Here is a 20,896-nt window from a genome sequence, read left to right as displayed (position 1 = left end):
TTGATTTTAAATGAATAAGTTAAAAATTCAGCCAATTTCCAATGGAGACTATTGAAGTGTACTGTATACTCAGAAAAGATGCAGAAACTGTAGATTATTAGATTTTCACAAAGTAAACACATCCTGGTACCCAGAACCCAGATCAGGAAACAGAGCAGTCCCAGAGTCCCAGGAAGCCATTCCTGTCTCTGTCAATGTAATGTGGTATGCTCAGTTGTGCAACCCCATGGCCAGGCTCTTCTGCCCATGGGATTTTCCAGGCAAGAATACTGGAGTGGGTTGCCGTTTCCTTCTCCAAGGGATCTTTTCAACCCAGAGATCAAACCTGTGTCTCTTGCACCTCCTGCATTCACAGGTGGATTCTTTCATACTGCACCACTTGGAAAGCCCGTCAGTGTAATAACTCCCCACTATCCACACTTTTAATAGCAGAGAGAGTTTGATAGTTTATCTGAACTTTATATAAATTGAATTCCATAGCATGAGCCTTTCTCTGTCTGTCTCCTTTTGCTCAATGTTATTTTTATGAGACCCATCTGTGTCATTACAAGCAGGTGTAGTTCTTTCATTTCCAGAGCTGTATAAAATTCCATTTTGTAAGTATTATGCAACCTATTTACCCATTTCTACTGTTGGCAAGACGTTTGGGCTGTTTTTGATATTTATGTATTCATAAATAGTGCTTCTATGAATATTCCTGATTGGGCCTTTTGGTGAATATGTCTGTATTTGTGTAGGATAAATACTAAGAATATAATGAGTGACTCAAAAGATGCATGCCTTCAGCTAAGATCGTGGCAGGAATTTGCCCAGAGTGGTCTCCACTGTCAATGTCCCAGAATTCCAATTGCTCCTTATCATTATACATCATGTTATGTCTTTGACATTTTAGCCATTCTGGTGGTTCTGTTTTGAGTGTGAAGTGGTCTTAATTTATATTTCTCATGACTAGTGCTGTCGAGCACTTGTTAATATATTTGTTGGCAATTTTAATAAAGCAAGTCAATTTTCATGAATATTAAGTAGATCACATAGGTAGTATATAAACCACTCCATCCTAAAGGAAATCAGTCCTGGATTTTCATTGGAAGGACTGATGCTGAAGCTGAAACTCCAATACTTTGCTGTCTGATGCGAAGAACTGACTCATTTGAAAAGACCCCGATGCTGGGAAAGATTGAGGGCAAGAGGAGAAGGGGGCAACAGAGGATAAGATGGTTGGATAGCATCACCGACTCAATGGACATGAATCTGAGTGAGCTCTGGGAATTGGTGATAGACAGGGAAGCCTGGCGTGCTGCAGTCCATGGGGTCGCAGAGTCAGATATGGCTGAGTAACTGAACTGAACTGAAATCAGATAGCCTACAGGTGATAATTAAATGACTAAATTTGAATAAACACTGCTTTCATTAAAGAATCTTTTACTAATTGGCATATTCTATTCCTTTAACAAAGATTTTGCTCTGATAAATTCAATTTAATAAAGGCTTGTTGAGAGCTCATTATGAATAGCCTCCCATGCAGAATGGTGTCAGACCACCAAGGTCTGTGTCATAGAAAGTGTCCAAGAGAAGGCCACATCTAAGCCAAGTGTAGAAGCAGGAGCAGGGTCTGACCAGTGGGGCAGAAAGTGGAGCTAATACACTGGAAAAGCTTGACTAAAACCTGGAGGTGTGAAGTTTTATGAAACTTTTAGGAAATTGCAAATGTGCAGGTGTGATTACCATAACTGATAAAACTGTCAACTAGTTTTCTGTAGCGAATTAAGGCTTGAAAAATGACACTTAACATTAGCCTCCAAAAGTACCAAGCACCGAGGGTATGCTGGGCTTAGGGTTCAGTTATGTTACAAATATCAGGTTCAAACACTTGAAGTGTTTGAATTTAAGGCATATCACTTACCAGTTATTTTTACACCAAGAAAAATGTTCTCGTGCTCACGTGGCCTTTTGCTTTTCCTGTTAGACCTGATGTCCGCTCTCTAAAGTTTAGGAGGAGCAGTAGTATACTTACTGTCATTAAGAGTATCTGGAGAAACAGTATAAACTCTATAATTTTTCCAACTATGATGCTGTTACCAATGAAACAGAAAAACCCTGGCAGGCTCTAGTTATACAGATAAACATTTCATTATTCTTCTGGGGGTTGCAATTATTTGTTTCTAACTAATGTTTTACTGTGACATTAAAAAATACTCTGTTCAAAACTTCAAACAATTGCTCAGTGCACTGTGTTTATCTGAAGCCAGATTTTAGTTTGCTATTCAAACAGTTAAAGTCCTTTATCACCTTACATTTGAATGTATTTTAATAAAATGTTCTGTTTAGAAGATCCCCTCCCCTCAACTAGTTTCAAAAATATTTGAAGGATTTAAAATAGTGTAGGGAAGATCTGTAATTTCTGAATAAACCTTGTTCTCTTTCAAGGCCAAATGCAGCTTAGTTGTTGAAAAAAAAATTATGATGGAGATAAATGTGAAAAAAAAAAAAAAAAACTGTGTCTTTCTCTGGAGTCAGGAGTTATCACATGTGGTATGCTCTACCTGTAGGTTGAAGAAAAAGTCCCAGTCGGTGGATATTACTGCTCCAGGGTTCAACCCTTTGGCTGGTGCAGGAAAGCAAATGCCACAAGCCAGTAAGCCCCCAGCACCCAAGACACCCATCATTGAAGAAGAACAGAACAACACAGCAAATTCCCAGAAACATCCTTCCCGAAGAAGTGAGCTGAAGAGGTTCTACACCATTGGTGAGTACCATGATTTATGCAAATGAGTAGATGAGGTCTATCCAATGAGAACAGTGAATGTGAGGGGCTGTGGTTAATGTCTCCTTGTTTATATAATATATATAACTGTTGCTCAGTATCCATGGGGATTGGTTCCAGGACCCCTAAAGGACACCACAGCTGAGGATGCTCAAGTCCTTTATATAAATCAGCATTATATTTGCATAGAACCTACACACATCCTCCCATATACTTTAAATCATCTCGAGATTACTTATAATACCAAATAGAATATGAAGGCTATGTAAATAGTTCTGGGTATAAAACAATTGCAAGGGTTTTTTGTTTTGTTTTGTTTTGGGGAACTTTCTAAATTTTTCTCCCCAAATATTTTCAGTCCTTGTTTGGCTGAATATGTGGATGTGGAACCTTCAGATACAAAGGGGCAACTGTATTTCTGGTGGTTTTCATGGACATATTCTCATACAGCCTGAACATCGAGTTGGAAAAATACCACAAGCCTCCAGCAAAGTTAAGTAAGAGAGTAGGCCTGAAGACTTTCTGTATCCTGCCTAATAGAAGTAACTTGCATATATATATATATGATTTTCTAAGTTGTAAGCTTATGTGCTGATATTTGCATTTTTGCCAGTCTTTAGCCAGTGCTGTTTTTTTTTGTGGGTTTTGGTTTTTGTTCTTTTCATTCTCCCTCCAGACTCTCAAGTGGCTGACCCTGTTCTGTCAGGTTGTTGAGGCGGTGGTTGAGGTCAGCCTATAACTAACAAAGCCACTAAGAAAACAGAAAATTATTACATTCTGAAGAAGGATGAATTATGGTGTAGGTCTGTTTTCACCTTGCACATTACTTTACACTGGAGAGAGTGAATCACATCCAGATCCCATTGTATGATAAGGTCGTAGGCTAGGGATAGAGGCTGTCCACATTCAGTTCAGTTCAGTTGCTCAGTCGTGTCCGACTCTTTGCAACCCCATGGACTGCAGCACGCCAGGCTTCCCTGTCCATCACCAACTCCTGGAGCTTGCTCAAACTCATGTCCATCCAAAATTTGCTGTACACCCAGAACTATTTATATAACATTCATATTCAGTATTATAAGCAACCTATCTACATTGTGTCCCTTTTTTCTGAAGTAGAAAAATATCCTATAATTCTGAACTTTAACACCTAAATAAAGTGTTTGAGATAATACGAATAAGTTGCATTGCCCACTTTTATGTACCAGTGTTTGCTTATCATGTCTTTGACCTTGATTTCTACCTCTCAATAACAATTTCTAATGTGTTCAGTCTAATTGAGACAAAAGTTGCTAGACATATATATGGTAGAGGTCATGCATGGGGGAGATGAATTTACCCAAGAAGATGATGGATGCAGTGGTGTTGCTTATTATTTCTTGGAGAGATTTAGTCATCACCGAAAACCCTAACAATAGATGCTGTTGGCTTAATGGTTTTACCAAAGTTACATCAAAGGGCTCATATTTTACATGGTATCTAGTACCCCTGCGTTCCCAACATGGGACGTTTGTATTATTTTTCTCAGATATTTTAGTGTCTCTATCTAGAAATGTAATCATATCAGATTTCTGATTCTGATTCCCACACCAGTTTTCTATGTGACTTTGTGCAGTCATTCTACTCTGTCTTTGGGTTAAATTACTTCCTTCACACTTAAAGAGATGCCTCCATGTATGTCTAGTTGTATTCAGGATTTGGTGCCTAAAACCGTGCTTTCTCTTCCCATTATGTCTTCTTCCTATATCTGCTCTCAGGTTTCCCCTTTCCAGATGAAGCTATTTGTGTCTTACTTTTTTAATGGGTGTCTTTCAGGATGTCAGTGGTCACCTGTAATGAGACTTGATATGAGAGAGGGTAGACAGGCACATATTTCCATTTGTAAAACTTATAATAGCAGAGTTCTAAAAAGCAATCAGCTGCAAAAGCCCATGACATTTACATAACTGCTTCTCCATTTCCCAGTGTCCTCTCCTTCCATCTTTCAACATGTCCACAACCATCTGCTGCTTTTCTGATTTATTAACCAGCTAAGATGACAGTATTTTTCCTTCAGGAAACAAAACTTATCTTACAACTTCAATATTTCTTAAAGATGAGAACATGAGGGCAAAAAATTGACCAGCTTGGTCAAAGGAAATAAAGAGCTAAGCATGGAAAATTAAAGTCTAAATCGTAAGTTTGAATTGCAGAAAGATTATTTTAAATAGCCCTACCACTAGTGAATGGTTAAGTATTGGATTTGCAAGAATTTTATTCATAGCTGTTGTCAGTGACATGTCTGTATGTTAAAATAGACATAAGAATTGTTAACTTTCCTTTGTTGCTACCACCCTTCTACTAATTTGGACCTGGAGACATTTTCAAGGTTGAAATATTAGCAACCATGTAAATCACCTGTGTTGAAAGATCATTTTGCAGAACAAGTCTATTTAGTATCCCTTAGTAAATGTGTTGGTGATAAACAACAACAACAATTGTAATTGCCATTTATGAGTAATTCTCAATACCAGGCATAAGTTAAGTTCCTTCTCTCTCAGTTGATCTTCACAACTCTTGTCAAGTACTGTAGTCTCTGTTTATGGATGAGAGATAGAACCTTAAAGGAATTAAAGAAAAAACTGTGAGCCAGAGATAGCCAACTCTGTGAATGAAATTAACCTTCTCATGACATTTTAGCATTAGCCTCTGTGTCACTCAGAATGATACCAACCCGCTTGACAAAGACGTGAGCCAAAAGAGTTTCTGTTGAGAATATAGTACAGTGATATTTTTCCTGCAATCCCCAGATAAGTTCACTTAAGTTAACCATGCCAACTAACCCATCCACTGGCCAATATGCCCTTTTGTTTAAAGATATTTTTTGGTGTGGTACATATATACAATGAAATATTGCTCAGTCATAAAGGAATAAAATAGTGCCATTTCCAGAAAAAAGGAGAGGCCTGGAGACTGTTATGTAGAGAGAAGTAGGTCAGAAAGACAAAAACAGTATTGAATAATGTCACTTATATGTGGAATCTAGATAAGTGATGCAGGTGAACTTATTTGCCAAGGAGAAATAGAGACATAGTTGTAGAGAACAAACTTATGGTTACAAAGTAGAGAAGGGAGGTATGATTGAATGGGGAGATTGAGATTGACATATATACTCTACTGTGTATAAACCTAGACAGCATATTAAAAAGCAGAGACATTACTTTGCCAGCAAAGGTCTGTCTAGTCAAAGCTGTGGTTTTCCTAGTAGTCATGTATGGATTTGAGAGTTGGACTGTAAAGCAAGATGAGTACCAAAGAATTGATGCTTTTGAACTGTGGTGTTGGAGAAGACTCTTGAGAGTCCCTTGGACTGCAAGGAGATCCAACCAGTCCATCCTAAAGGAAATCAGTCCTGAGTGTTCATTGGAAGGACTCATGTTGAAGCTGAAACTCCAATACATTGGCCACCTGATGGGAAGAACTGACTCATTTGAAAAGACCCTGATGCTGGGAAAAATCAAAGGCAGAAGGAGACAACAGAAGATGAGGTGTTTGAATGGCATCACTGACTCAATGGACCTGAGTTTGAGCAAGCTCCAGGAGTTGGTGATGGACAGGGAAGCCTGGCATGCTGCAGTCAATGGGGTCGCAAAGAGTCACACACAACTGACTGAACTGAACTGATGTATAAAATGCACTTCTCTGATGACTCAGCTTATAAAGAACTTGCCTCAGTGCAGGAGATGCAAGAGATGGGAGATCGATCCCTGGGTGGGAAGATCCCCTGGAGAAATGGCAACCCATCCCAGTATTCTTGCCTGGGAAATTCCATGGACAGAGGAGCCTGGTGGCCTACAGTTCATGGGGTCGCAAAGAGTTGGATATGACTGAGTGCACACACACACACACACACACACACATATGTATAAAATAATATCTAATGAGAACCTTATATAGAGAACAGGGAACTCTGAAAAACTAAAAATTAGGCAACTCTAGAAACTCTAGGAAAACTAAAGTGGGGATTATGTGTGTAACTAATTTACTTTTCTGTACAGCAGAAGCTCACATAATATTGTAAAGCAACTATACTCCAATAGAAATATTAAAAATAAATAAATAAACATAGCTTTCAGTGCCTCAACTTATGACTCAAACAACTGGAAAAACCCTCTTGTGGCTAAGTTGACTACTACATTTAAATTTAGCAATGAAGTGTAGTACTATACTTCAGTGATTTATGAAAATTCAAGCAATAATTCAGGGAATTTTTAAATTAAAAAAAGAACTTCAATTAAAAATAAATGATGTTTTAAAAAAGAGCTAAAACTTTTTTGGAATTATTTAAATGTCCCTTAGTCGCTGAGTGGCTCCAGTAGCTTTTCTAGAAATTTCTTTTGATCTCTCAGCTTTTATCCCTCATGAACTTGTTTATGGATCTACTTCCTATTGAGAGAACTCTAGGAAAGAGGAATTATTGCCTCCTTGTGTAGGCAGTAGATTCAGGTCCTTAATTATTCCTAATAGCAGAAATATATTAAGCTTATTATAGCAGCCAAAACATGGCACAGCATAAATTCGTTACTTTTTGTAGGAGAATAATTCATCTTACAAGAAGTGTAATAAAATTTTGTTGTTTTGAAATAGGCTTTTCTCTTTCGATGTGAGATATATGAGTCTTTAGCTAAACTGAAACGATTGTAATCACCGTATCAGGACTGTGGCTAAAGAAAGAGCTTTCCCTGTACTGCTTCTGTCACTAAGTGTACAGTCTTGCACAGTTATTTACCGACACTTGACCTTAACTTTCTCATCTGTACAGTGATAGATTTAGAGCAAACTGGTCTTTCTATTTTTTTTTTTTCTCTTGCACTCTTTATTTTACAATTGACCATGTGAAATATTGTATACATTTTCTATTGCAGTGAAACAAATTACCACAAACTTAGTTGTTTAAAACAACACCCATTTATCAGTTCATAGTTGTATAGGTCAGACGTCCACATAGCATGCCTAGGTTTTCTGCTCAGGGTATATCTACAAGGCTTAACTCAAGGTATTAGCTGGGCTGAGTTCTTGTCTGCAGATTGGTCCAGCTAGGGAAAGATAGATCTCCAGCAAAAGGAATAAATGCTTCCAAGTTCGTTCATTTTGTTGGCAGAACTCCCTTCTTTTCCTTTGTAGGACTGAGGTCCCCTTTTCCTTGTTGGCGGTCGGCTGAAGCTTCACTCTTAGCTTTCAGAGGCTCCTCTCTTCACATGTCATGTGGCCTTTTCCATCTTCAAGCCAGTAACTGCATGTCAGATACTTCCCATAGTGCATCCCTGACTTTCTCTCCTTGGGCTTGCAAGAACGCTGTCTGCCCTTAAAGGGCTTATGTAGTTAGGTCAGGGCCACAGAGATGATCTCGATATTTAAAAGTCAACAAAAGCTAATCATGGGAGTGATGTCCATCACCATCACAGGTCTGGGGATCATAGGAAGGGTAAGAAGGGTAAGAAATATTGGGGACTATCTTAGCATTCTACCTAACACATTTTACACCACTTATCCCATGCACACTCAACCACAACACAGCTGAAAAAAATTTTCAGAAAACATTTCTTTTCTATTTATTCTGATTGTTATTTTCTCATGTTTTAAACGCAGTCATTTAAATTTAATGTAGTTGCTTAATGTAGCTCACTCAATTGATTGCATGTTCTGTTAAGGAGCTGTGACCTACAACTGGGCTAGATATTTGAAGTTCTTCACATACTTAAAATTCTGTGATTATTTTTAAATGAAAGTGCTAATTAGAACTAGAATAATACAACATTAAATTAGTGGACTAGCTCTAATGGCTAAACAGATGAAAACAGAATAGAGTTCTTCCCTGCTCTAATTTTTGTTCATGCTCAATAAAACCATTTGAGTTTGGCAGTTTAAATGAGGAAGCTGCATAGCCTTCAAAAACATAGTCCCTACTTAAAAATGGAAGATGAGAAAAATCCTTGGTGGTCCAGTGGTTAGGGGTCCAAACTTTCACTGCCAAGGTCCTAGATTTGCTTTCTGGTCAGGGATCGATGATCCCACAAGCCTCATGCTGTGTCCACAAAGAAGAAGAAGAAAGAAAAAAAAACAGATGGAAGATGAAGTCACATAATAGACTCATATTTTTGATACTCCATGTACTTGCTGCCTTTAATTCAGAGAACTACATGCAAGGACTTCTGAGAGAGCTGTAAAGTAGGCGTAGAGGGAGTGAAGAAGGCTAAGCACACAGGATCCCAACGTGTCCCATGGCTCCCTAGGCTGAGCTTGTACAGCCCAGGTAATATTTGTTTCTTGGCTCAGAGTCTTAAAGCCAAAGTTCCAGCATCTGTGACTGTTAGTCAAAGGTGCTCATTTCTTTCCATTCTGAGATTTTTTTCCCTTGAAAGTTAGGAAGTGGAACAACTCTTGAATAGATGCTCTGTACTCAGAGTCATTCATTGACACACCAAATGCTGATTAATCTCCAATGAGACCTTGCTGTGGGAGGCCTTGTAGCAGATGCTGTTCAGAATAAAAAGAGCAAACCAGAAATCTCTGCTTTCAAGGTGTTTGCTGTGGGGGTGGTGGGGGTGGGGAGGGAGTGTCTGGTTAAAGCAGGCATGTCAGTGAGTGGAACACGGGACAGATGCCCCCCAGTGCCATGGTGAGGGGTGGGGTGCAGAGGGGAGATAAGAGAGGAGCAGGAAGGGCAGGGGAGGGTCACTCCAAGTGCAGTGGAATCCAAAAGATGGACAAATCACATCAGATTGTAAAAACACAGGGGCTCTTCATTGACTGCATAGATCCGGCCGCTATTCACCATCCTCCACTGTCCTTGTTTATCAGCTGCCTTGCATCTGGCACTTAACTGTCTTCCTTATCTTCTTGTATTGTCTGTCTCCGTACCAAGTGTCACTTCTTATGAGGAGGGAAGGATGCCATAAATTTCACTAATCCCAGCACTTAGTTCAGTGTGAGTGCCCAGTGAACTTTAGGGATGGGACAGAGGAGTGAGAGAGGGGTGCTGCGGGAGGTGGTGGTGAGGATCCTTGCCCTTCTCAGTGGAGGAAGAGGGAGGAGACCTGTTAAAAGTTCAGTTTAAGGAAGAGCTTTGAAAACTCAGTGCATTAGAGAAGGACTGGAACCCCTGCTGTGAGGAGCAGTGAGTAAGATCATACAACCTTGACATCTGTTAGAAAATAAAAAGTTTAGAGTTACCAAAGCCCTCCTTTTTATTTTTTTAAATTGCAGCATAATTGATTTATAATGTTGTGATAGTTTCTGTTGTACCACAAAGCAACTCAGTTATACATACATTTTTTTTTCAGTTTCTTTTCTTTTATACTTTATTACAAGATGTAGAATATAGTTCCCTGTGCTATACAGTAGGGCCTTGTTGTTTATTTTCGATATAGTAGTGTATATCTGTTAATCCCAAATTCCTAATTTATCCATCCCCCAACCTTCCCCCTTTGGTGAAAGTGAAAGTGAAGTCCCTCAGTCCTGTCCAACTCTTTGAAACCCCATGGACTATAGCCTAGCAGGCTCCTCCATCCATGGGATTTTCCAAGCAAGAGTACTGGAGTGGGGTGCCATTTTCTTCTCCAGGGGATCTTCCCGACCAGGGATCAAACCGGGCTCCCACACTGTAGGCAGACGCTTTACCATCTGAGCCACCAGGGAAGTCCTTTCTGCTTTTTTAACCACAGTTAGTCTTCTATGGTGGAGAAGGCAATGGCAACCCACTCCAGTACTCTTGCCTGGAAAATCCCATGGATGGAGGAGTCTGGTGGGCTGCAGTCCATGGGGTCACAAAGAGTTGGACACAACTGAGCAACTTCCCTTTCACTTTTCACTTTCATGCATTGGAGAAGGAAATGGCAACCCACTCCAGTGTTTTTGCCTGGAGAATCCCAAGGACGGGGGAGCCTGGTGGGCTGCCGTCTATGGGGTCGCACAGAGTCGGACACGACTGAAGTGACTTAGCAGCAGCAGCAGCAGCAGTCTTCTATATCTGTGAGTCTGTTTCTGTTTTGTAAATAAGTTAATTTCTATCATTTGTTTTAGATTCCACATGTAAGTGATATTATATGATATTTATCTTTCTCCTACTTTGCTTAGTATGATAATCTCTAGGTCATCCGTGTTGTTGCAAATGGCATTATTTCATTCATTTTATGGCTTTATTCCATATATATATATACACACATAGACACATACATATACTACATTTTCTTTATCCATTCATAGATGGACATTTAAGTAGCTTCCATGTCTTTGGATATTGTAAATAACACTACATTGAACATTGGGGTGCATGCATCTTTTCAAATTAGAGTTTTTGTCTTTTCCATATATGTGGCCACGAATGGGATGGTTGGATCATATGTTAACTCTGTTTTTAGTTTTCAAAGACCCTCCACACTGCTGTCCATAATGGCTGCCCCAACTTACATTCCCACCAACAGTTTAGGATGGTTCCTTTTTTCCACACCCTCTCTGATATTTATTATTTGTAAACTTTTTAATTATGGCTGCTTTGACTGTTGTGAGGTGAAAACTCATTATAGTTTTAACTTGCATTTCTCTAATAATTAACAATGTTGAACATATTTTCATATGGCTGTTGGCCATTTGTATGTCTTCTTTGGAGAAATGTCTATGTGGGCCTTCTCTCCATTTTTTGATTGGTTTGTTTGGTTTTTGTTTTTATGTTGAGCTGTATGAAGTGTTTGTATATTTTGCAAATTAAACCCTTGTTGGTTGCATCGTTTGCAGAATATTTTCTGCTGTTCCTTAGGTAGTCTTTTTGTTTTATGGTTTTCTTTGCTATGCAAAAGCTTATAAATTTGATTAGGTCCCATTGTCTATTTTTGCTCATATTTCTTCTGCCTTGAGGGACCAACCTAAGAAAACGTTGCTGCTATTTATGTTAGAGAATGTGGTGCCTGTGTTCTCTTCTAGGAGTTTAATGGTGTCATAGCTTATATTTAAAGCCCTTTTTACTTAGACTATTTAAATGCTCTTTGCAAGTTCAAGGAGAAGACAGAAAAGGGTTGAGTTTAGCCTTCCCAGGTTCCTAGCTCTGCAGCGTTTCCAAACAGGGCCAGTAGAGGACTCCTTGGCCAACAGGTGTCTCAATAATACCTCTGGAACTTTCTTTCAGTTGAGACTTAAGTTCAGGTCCCTCACCTTGTCAAGGGAACTGACAGTCTGCTCATGCCTTTTAATCTCCTATTTGCCCTTAGGCCTAGTCTCTACTTTTTATCCTTTCTATATTAATCTCACTGCACCACCTTCTCTTTGTTGGATACCACCTATGATGAACCAGTCACTATTCTTTACACAGTAATTTCTAATTATATTCAGAGGAACAAATTCAGGGTTTATTTAATGCATGTGTTTAACTCAGAATTTTCCATATATGAAAATACATTCTTTCATTTGTTAACCTATCCACGTATTAATTGAATAAGTGCTTACTAAATGCCTGGTACATACCAGGTCTTATTTGAAGTGCCAGTAACACAAAAGAAAATAAGATGAAGTCCAAGTGCTCAGGTGCTTATATTCTACTGGGAAAAACAGGCTATAAATAAATGGGATATTTAACACATTGTCAAAGAATGATAAGTTTTTAAAGAAGAGTAAAACAGGTTAAGGGAAGAAGGCAATAGAAAAGTTACTTGGTAACATGTGTTTAAATCTTATATAATTTTTATAAACATTCTAGCAAATAAATGATGCAGTTCTGAGAAATCAATTAGTCTGGTTTCAATTACAGGGCATTTGATATATTAATAGTAGATTTTTTTCAAAGAGTTGTTTTTCACTTGGCATAGAATTAGTTTATGAAAAGACTAATGGAATTGATATTTGCAACATGAAGAATTGATATTTGCAGCATGAAGAAAAAAATGATTGATGGGAAATTTAGTGATTCTCAAGCTTTTCAGCATTGTTTTAAAGAGGAGGTGCCCAGATGGTCTTCATTTCTAAGAAAAGAATAAGTTGTAGCAAAGAATATTAAAATGAAGTATCAAGGGACTGTAACAGATTGAACACATGTACTGGGAAGTTTGGGTTTTGTTTTCTGAAGTACAGCTGTTATGTCTTAACAGCGGTTTAGGCATCAACTTGCCTGGAAAAGTGCTAAGATCAGCTGTCTGAGATCCTGAATGGTTTTGACCCATGGCAGGGAGGCAGAAGGATAGTCACACATCCCATAGTGCTTACAGAGTTCCTACTTCTGCTCCCAAAGGCAGGGTGGATCAGTGAGGAACTTGGCCTGTGAAATGTGATGTCTAAGTTGGAATCCCATTCCCCCTGCCAGTTATGTGACCATGAACAAGATACTTAAAATCTCAAAGCTCAGTGTCTTCACTTACAAAAGAAAATAAAAACTGGTGCTTCCTGAAAGGGCTGTTGTGAAGAGTAAATGAAGCTGTCTGTATAAAGTACCTAGACCTTGGAGGTTCTCCATGAATATTAGTGAATGTTGTTGAGCATTAAAGATATGGCTTGAATGAGGCACCATGATGCCTTCCTTCCTGCGTATATGAAGCCAGCCTCCAGTCGTGATCCTTGCGGATATGCTCGCTTATCTCTTGGTTTTTAGCAGGCAGTTTCTCATTCCCCACCAGATAAGGTTTTGCTCTATAGACCTTTCATTCTGTGCCCCAGTTTGCTGTCCAGCTTAGTCTCAGACCCCAGCCCTACCCTCTAGCCATGCTTCTGTACGATGTGTCATGGGCTTTATGGAAGTACTCCCTTCTGCCTAGAACAGTGTTAGAATTCCACCCCAATCCCCCCCAAACTTGGCGAGCCCTTCCCCAAATTTGATCACATGGATAAATCCACAACATTTTAGCATATGCATTGTCTATGTCTTAGGTGACTAACAAATACATGTTGAATTAGGTGAGTGCTTATATTAGTAACATTCCACTCAACATTAATGAGTGGATACTTATGGCCACTAGGTAGCATTCTGTGGAACTAAGTGTCTGAAAGTTGAATGATTTATTCACAATCACACTGGAAATAGTGGCAAAACCAAGGAAAAAATCTGAGTAGGTTGATAACTAATGGTAAACAGCTAATCTTCTAAATGTTTTCAGGTCAGGCTCTTTTCTCAAAAACAAAAATGGACCATTGACAGGGATCTCAGTGAGTGGTTTTGTCAAGTGCTAGTCCATACCATTGATGGTGAAACAGATGCATTAAAAAAAAAAAAGAATACTAGTTTTTCATGAAATTACATTTATTTGACCAAAGTGACCATCTTTTCCTTCTTTTTACTCATCCTTTCTTCTTTCTGTCCTTCTTCCCCTCCTTCTCTCTTTTCCTGTCTTTCTTTTCTTACCTCCTTTCTTATGTTAGTGAAGTCGCTCAGTCATGTCCAACTCTTTGCAACCGACCCCATGGACTGCAGCCCACCAGGCTCCTCTGTCCATGGGATTTTCCAGGCAAGAGTACTGGAATGGGGTGCCATTGCCTTCTCCAAATGGATGATATTTTAACATTATGTCTGTGAAATGATGACATAATATGTGTATTACTTCTGTAGAATTTTTTAATAAGATGTGTTATTTTTAAACCTCCTCACTTGTCAAAATTGTTAGGAAATATCCCTAAACTATTCTTTTGAACTATTACTCTTCTATGGAATTGAAAAAGTCTGACATGCATTGATCTTGTCCTTTGCCCTGCCTTCAGAATAGAATACTTTCAACCCTCCAAACTTAATGAAGCACAATTAAATACAAATTTGTATCTTGCTAACCCCAGGCTGCTTATATATCGAAAACAGCGTCTATAAAATTAGGGGTTCCCTGGGAATTCTTTTGAGTAGTTGGTAAAATTAAAGCAGTAATAACTGGTTTGGAAATTCTAAGAAGGGGAAAGCAAGACATATTTAACTGCTTTTTAATTGCAATACACCAGCCATTTTAAAGTGTCATCACATAACTTATATGCCTCTCATTTTGAATCCAGACTTTTTAATTATATGAATAAAAAAGATCAACTCTAAAGTGAAAAATACTGTAATGGTAGAGAGAGGGGGGAAAAAATAGAAAAAATTACTCTTGCTGGAGGCAACACATTCTGCAGCATAAAACTAGGTCATCACTGAACCAGCACCTACCTTTTCTCCAAGCTAGAAGCTTCTTCATGTAAAAGCAGGATGTCTCTCTGATTTAATCAGAAGAACCAACTTGTCATGCAGGTCACTATCTATAAGCACAAAAACAAATGGATAACTGCTCTGAGGGTTCAAATTAAATTATGTTCTTCAGAAAGATGACTTTGTTTTAAAGTTTGTTCTGATATTTTGATGACTTCTCTTATTTTCTGGGTCAGAAGATTATTTAAAGAAAATTATTCTGTTGTTGAGCTTCCTTGTTATACATGGAATCTGGACTTCCCTAAATGGACCTGAGATTTTCACAAATTTTAAAGAATGGTGCATATATAGAGGTGGGCTTCCCCAGTGGTCAGTAGGTAAAGAACCTCCCTGCAAAAAAGCAGGAGACCCAGGAGACCCAGGTTTGATCCCTGGGTCAGGAAGATCCTCTGAAGAAGAAAATGGCAACCCACTCCAGTATTCTTGCCTGAAAAATCCCATTGACAGAGGAGCCTGGTGGGCTATAGTCCAAAGGGTTGCAAAGAGTCGGACGTGTCTGAGTGACTAAGCACAAACATACCCATATGTAGAAGTATATCACATTGCAATAGAATGGGCCCTTTCTACTAATATAGTGGAATTTGAAGATAGCTGAAAATCCAAGTTCAGTTTTTTGTTCACTTGTGGGATAAGCAGACCTTGGGATTATCCACTATTTGAGAATCTGTGTCTGTGGGTATGTATATGCTAGAGGGGAATTTGAATGGGTTTTTATTTAGTGTCATTTTAAAATTTCCATTTAAAGTCCACTTTAAAATGAGACACCTAAGACAACTCACAGATGAAAACTCACTTTTCACTCTAGAATAAATATGAACACTTTATTTCCTTCAAGAGAAATCAGATTTCTTAACGTTTACACAATTTTAACTAAATTTTACTAAGCAGTAGTAGGTATACTCAGGAAGAAGAAAAAGACATTTGTTTGATACTCCCTATAGACTGAGAATGTTCATAACATGCTATGGAAGCTCGCCAACTCTAGTTTACAAAGTTCCCATCAAATTTTGTACATTTGTCTTAATGCTCTTTCCCCTAATTTTATTATTGTTCTCTGTCGGAAGTAATCAACCCAGGATCAAGGAACACAGTTGAATTATGGTGGTGCTCAGTGGGTTAGGAAATGTCAATGCCCCGAGGTTTCCCTGAGCTACTAGTGACTGTTTCATGTTTGAGTTGCAGCGTAAGTTATAACTTATTAAAAACAAATTATACCTGTCAATTCATTTAATGATTTCTAAGCAGCCTAATTAAAGCTATATTGGTTAAAATTGTGGAATAATTAAAATGGACATGATTTTGTGGTTCAGTTCAGTTCAGTCGCTCAGTCGTGTCTGACTCCTTGCGACCCCATGAATTGCAGCACGCCAGGCCTCCCTGTTCATCACCAGCACCTGGAGTTCACTCAGACTCATGTCCATCGAGTCGATGATGCCATCCAGCCATTTCATCCTCGGTCGTCCCCTTCTCCTCCTGCCCCCAGTCCCTCCCAGCATCAGAGTCTTTTCCAATGAGTCAACTCTTCACATGAGGTGGCCAAAGTACTGGAGTTTCAGCTTTAGCATCATTCCTTCCAAAGAAATCCCAGGGTTGATCTCCTTCAGAATGGACTGGTTGGATCTCCTTGCAGTCCAAGGGACTCTCAAGAGTCTTCTCCAACACCATAGTTTGAAAGCATCAATTCTTTGGCACTCAGCTTTCTTCACAGTCCAACTCTCACATCCATACATGACCACTGGAAAAACCATAGCCTTGACTAGATGGACCTTTGTTGGCAAAGTAATGTCTCTGCTTTTCAATATGCTATCTAGGTTGGTCGTAACTTTCCTTCCAAGGAGTAAGCATCTTTTAATTTCATGGCTGCAGTCACCATCTTCAGTGATTTGGGAGCCCCCAAAAATAAAGTCTGACACTGTTTCCACTGTTTCCCCATCTATTTCCCATGAAATGATGGGACCGGATGCCATGATCTTCATTTTCTGAATGTCGAGCTTTTAGGCCAACATTTTCACTCTCCTCTTTCACTTTCACCAAGATGCTTTTTAGTTCCTCTTCACTTTCTGCCATAAGGGTGGTGTCATCTGCATATCTGAGGTTATTGATATTTCTCCCGGCAATCTTGATTCCAGCTTGTGCTTCTTCCAGCCCAGCATTTCTCATGATGTACTCTGCATATAAGTTAAATAAGCAGGGTGACAATATACAGCCTTGACGTACTCCTTTTCCTATTTGGAACCAGTCTGTTGTTCCATGTCCAGCTCTAACTGTCACTTCCTGACCTGCATACAGATTTCTCAAGAGGCAGGTTTGGTGGTCTGGTATTCCCGTCTCTTGAAGAATTTTCCACAGTTTATTGTGATCCACACAGTCAAAGGCTTTGGCATAGTCAGTAAAGCAGAAATAGATGTTTTTCTGGAACTCTCTTGCTTTTTCGATGACCCAGCGGATGCTGGCAATTTGATCTCTGATCCCTCTGCCTTTTCTAAAACCAGCTTGAACATCTGGAAGTTCACAGTTCATGTACTGCTGAAGCCTGGCTTGGAGAATTTTGAGCATTACTTTACTAGCGTGTGAGATGAGTGCAATTGTGCGGTAGTTTGAGCATTCTTTGGCATTGCCTTTCTTTGAGATTGGAATGAAAACTGACCTTGAGAAATATAATCATGATCCTATTTGAAATTTGCTGAATTCCTATGAAAATAAGTCTTTTGCAGTCCTGGTCATTAAAACGTGCCCTTTACACCCACCAATTCTTGTAGGGACTTTGCCATTTCACCATGGGGCTAGGGGAAAAAAATGACAGATTATTAAGAAATATCTACCTTATTTTAAATATTCAGGCACAGCAACAATGGCAGTTTAAATAGTGAATTCTTGCTTGGAGAATCCCAGGGACGGGGGTGCCTAGTGGGCTGCCGTCTGTGGGGTTGCACAGAGTCAGACACAACTGAAGCGACTTAGCAGCAGCAGCAAACAGTGAATTGATATGTTCAGCTTTCCCCAGTATTTCCACTTTTAAAAAATCATAAATTTAAAGCATTTCTGCTAAGTCGCTTCAGTCATGTCCAACTCTGTGTGACCCCATAGATGGCAGCCCATCAGGATCCCCCGTCCCTGGGATTCTCCAGGTGAGAACACTGAAGTGGGTTGCCATTTCCTTCTCCAATGAGTGAAAGTGAAGTCGCTCAGTCATGTCTGACTCTTCGTGACCCCATGGACTGCAGCCCACCAGGCTCCTCCGTCCATGGCAGCTTCCAAGCAAGAGTACTGGAGTGGGGTGCCATCGCCTTCTCCGTAAAGCATTTCTAGGATCTTACAAACATTCAGAAGTTGGACTATTGATATTGCCTCGTTATGTCGCACACTTGAAACTCATAAATGCCTATGTCAACTATATCTCAATGTAAAATATATTTAAAGGAACAGTTCATATCATGTGATCTTTTTAAGATGTGGCTTTTCTTCATACTTCGTATCTAAAGACATTTTTACACATTAAAAAAATGAAAAGTTCATACTCCTCAATAAAATTTTGACCATGTTCATTCACAACTCTGCCCAAAAGAATGTTACTTCAAAGGATGTAAAAATAGTTAAAGTGAGGCACAACTGAGGGACATGCTTCTATTTTCTGTTTCTGCCAGCGGTTTTGAAAGGATGCTGACTAGTTAATTACTTTGAATAACCCAATTATAAATGTGTCAGTGACCATTCCTAATAGAGTCACTGTAAATCATGTGCACAGCTACATGCGAGTAAGCTTTTAGTGAGCTATTTTAAAACTTTACTAATTCAGATGTTGAATCATCTAGACAAGCTATGAGATAAAAAGCCTTTGTGTCAGTATAATCTGTGAGTAAGAAGCCATGTGAATTTTTAATGGAAACATGATTTCACAATGTAGAAAATATTATGTTCAGCAAATTAGTTTAATAGCTTTTTAGTAGGTAAAAATACCTGCTAAGAGAAATTCATATGATGGTTTGAAAACAATGTTAAACATTACTTAATCTCATGTTACCATGTATGTTTAAAGAAAACAAAGTTAATAAATGCCTTCAAAATATTATCTGACTAAGTCTTTATCTGGAGAAGGCAATGGCAACCCACTCCAGTACTTTTGCCTGGAAAATCCCATGGATGGAGGAGCCTGGTAGGCTGCAGTCCATGGGGTCACAAAGAGTCAGACATGACTGAGCAACTTCACTCTCACTTTTCACTTTCCTGCATTGGAGAAGGAAATGGCAACCCACTCCAGTGTTCTTGCCTGGAGAATCCCAGGGACAGGGGAGCCTTGTGGGCTGCTGCTTGTGGGGTCACACAGAGTCGGACACTACTGAAGCGACTTAGCAGCAAGTCTATTAATTTATATGGATATTCCCTAGAGCAGAAAGCCTATACTGTCTGCATAAACGTGGCCAACACATGTTAGCATTCCATTTCAACTCCATTCTGTTGGTCGTTTATTTGGTCAGCATGTTTCATGAGTTGGAATCGTAAGTCTTCCAATACGTCCTGTCTTGTGGACGTTAAATAGTAAGACGTTACACATTAAGTATGTGGAGTATAGTCCAGCAAAGAGGAATTGGCAAGACTTTAAACAGTGCCTGCCTACTGGCAGCGTCACGATGTTTTTTTATTTGCTAGGATTTGCACTCAAGGATCCTTGGACCTTGCTGCTTAAGTTTTAATACATTGATAAAGAGGACATTGATTTCCTCTCCTAGTTCTCTGAGCCAAAAGAGACAAAAATTAGCCTCAATAATATATTGGAGATAAAATATCACAGGTGCCCACAGAGTTGAACCTTGCAACTCTATTTATTGAGTGTCTCATAGACCAGTTCAAAACAATTTCCTTTTCAATTCGGTAATTTTAGTGTCTTTGAGGTCTTTTTCAAGTATTATTTCAAGTGAGTCAATGTGTAACAAAACAGCAGAATAATGTTTAAAGGAACAGGGTATCTGGTATGCTATTTAAGGCTACAAAGTTTCACTTTCTGCTTTAAATAAATAATTCTCTTGAATTACAGATTTTTTTTGTGATATGAGAAACATTCTTGGAAACAAACATAGGGTGAGTGGGATGGGATGAGGATAGCCAAAAAGAGGCATTAAAATTAGAAAAAGTGGACTATAAACAGCAATTCTCTCTCCATGCTCTGATTTACTTTTCACCTCTCCCCTAATGTGAGCCTATCTAAATCTCAATTTAGTGGGCAGTTTTAAGAATGCTTACTCATGCATTTAATAAATGAGTGACTAGTGTGGGCAACTGGCAGTAAGAGATGAGACTTGAGAAAGATGAGAGGCCAGATAATGAGGGGTGTTGTGCACTACAGAATTTGGACTAATTGTGACAGTTTGGGGATTGTTAAAAAGGCCTTTCGCTAGTGGAGTACCTTGATAAAGGTACTTTATAGAGAAATGTTTTATAGAGAAACTTTATAGAGAAATGTTTTGAGCATCATATGGAGAATGGGTTGGCTACCCACTCCAGTATTCTTGCCTGGAGAATCCCCAGGGACAGAAGAGCCTGGTGGGCTACAGTCCATGGGGTCACACTGGGTGGGACATGACTGAGTGATTAAGCATAGCATTTATGCGTAGAGACAAAGTAATTTTTTAGATATTATGATGTACTGTTTAAGAGCTTTGGCTCTGGGATTATATCAACCTAGTTTTGGATACCCACACAGCCATCCTAAGTAGCTCTGTGACCTTGGAAAAGTCGCTTAACCTCTCCGAACTTCTAATTTTCCTTTGGGAAGTAAAAATATTACCCTGTACCACTCAGCTTTGTAAGAAGGTTTACATGAGGTGATGCATGCAAATTGATTAATAGATCCTGGTGCAGAGTAAGTGCACAGTAGAAGTTAAATAAAAAGTAAAGTATCAAAATAATATTAATAGAGAATGATAAGGTCCTTATCTAAGGCAGAGGCAATATGAAAG

General features: G+C 39.0%; 1 protein-coding gene across 1 annotated transcript in view; it reads left to right on the top strand.

Moving 5' to 3' along the window:
- Window positions 1-2,607: 2,607 nt before the first annotated feature.
- OXR1 (oxidation resistance 1) overlaps window positions 2,608-20,896 on the top strand; it is a 252,105-nt gene continuing 233,816 nt past the window's right edge. Inside the window, exon 1 of the mRNA XM_068983296.1 lies at window positions 2,608-2,746. Coding sequence (XP_068839397.1) covers window positions 2,623-2,746 — 124 coding nt within the window. The 5' untranslated portion in view covers window positions 2,608-2,622. The remainder of the gene's footprint in view (window positions 2,747-20,896) is intronic.

This window comes from Capricornis sumatraensis, chromosome 11 (assembly GCF_032405125.1).
Source record: "Capricornis sumatraensis isolate serow.1 chromosome 11, serow.2, whole genome shotgun sequence".
Lineage (NCBI taxonomy): Eukaryota > Metazoa > Chordata > Mammalia > Artiodactyla > Bovidae > Capricornis > Capricornis sumatraensis.
The sequence above is the reverse complement of the archived record's forward strand: the minus strand, read 5'-3'. Positions and strand labels throughout refer to the sequence as shown.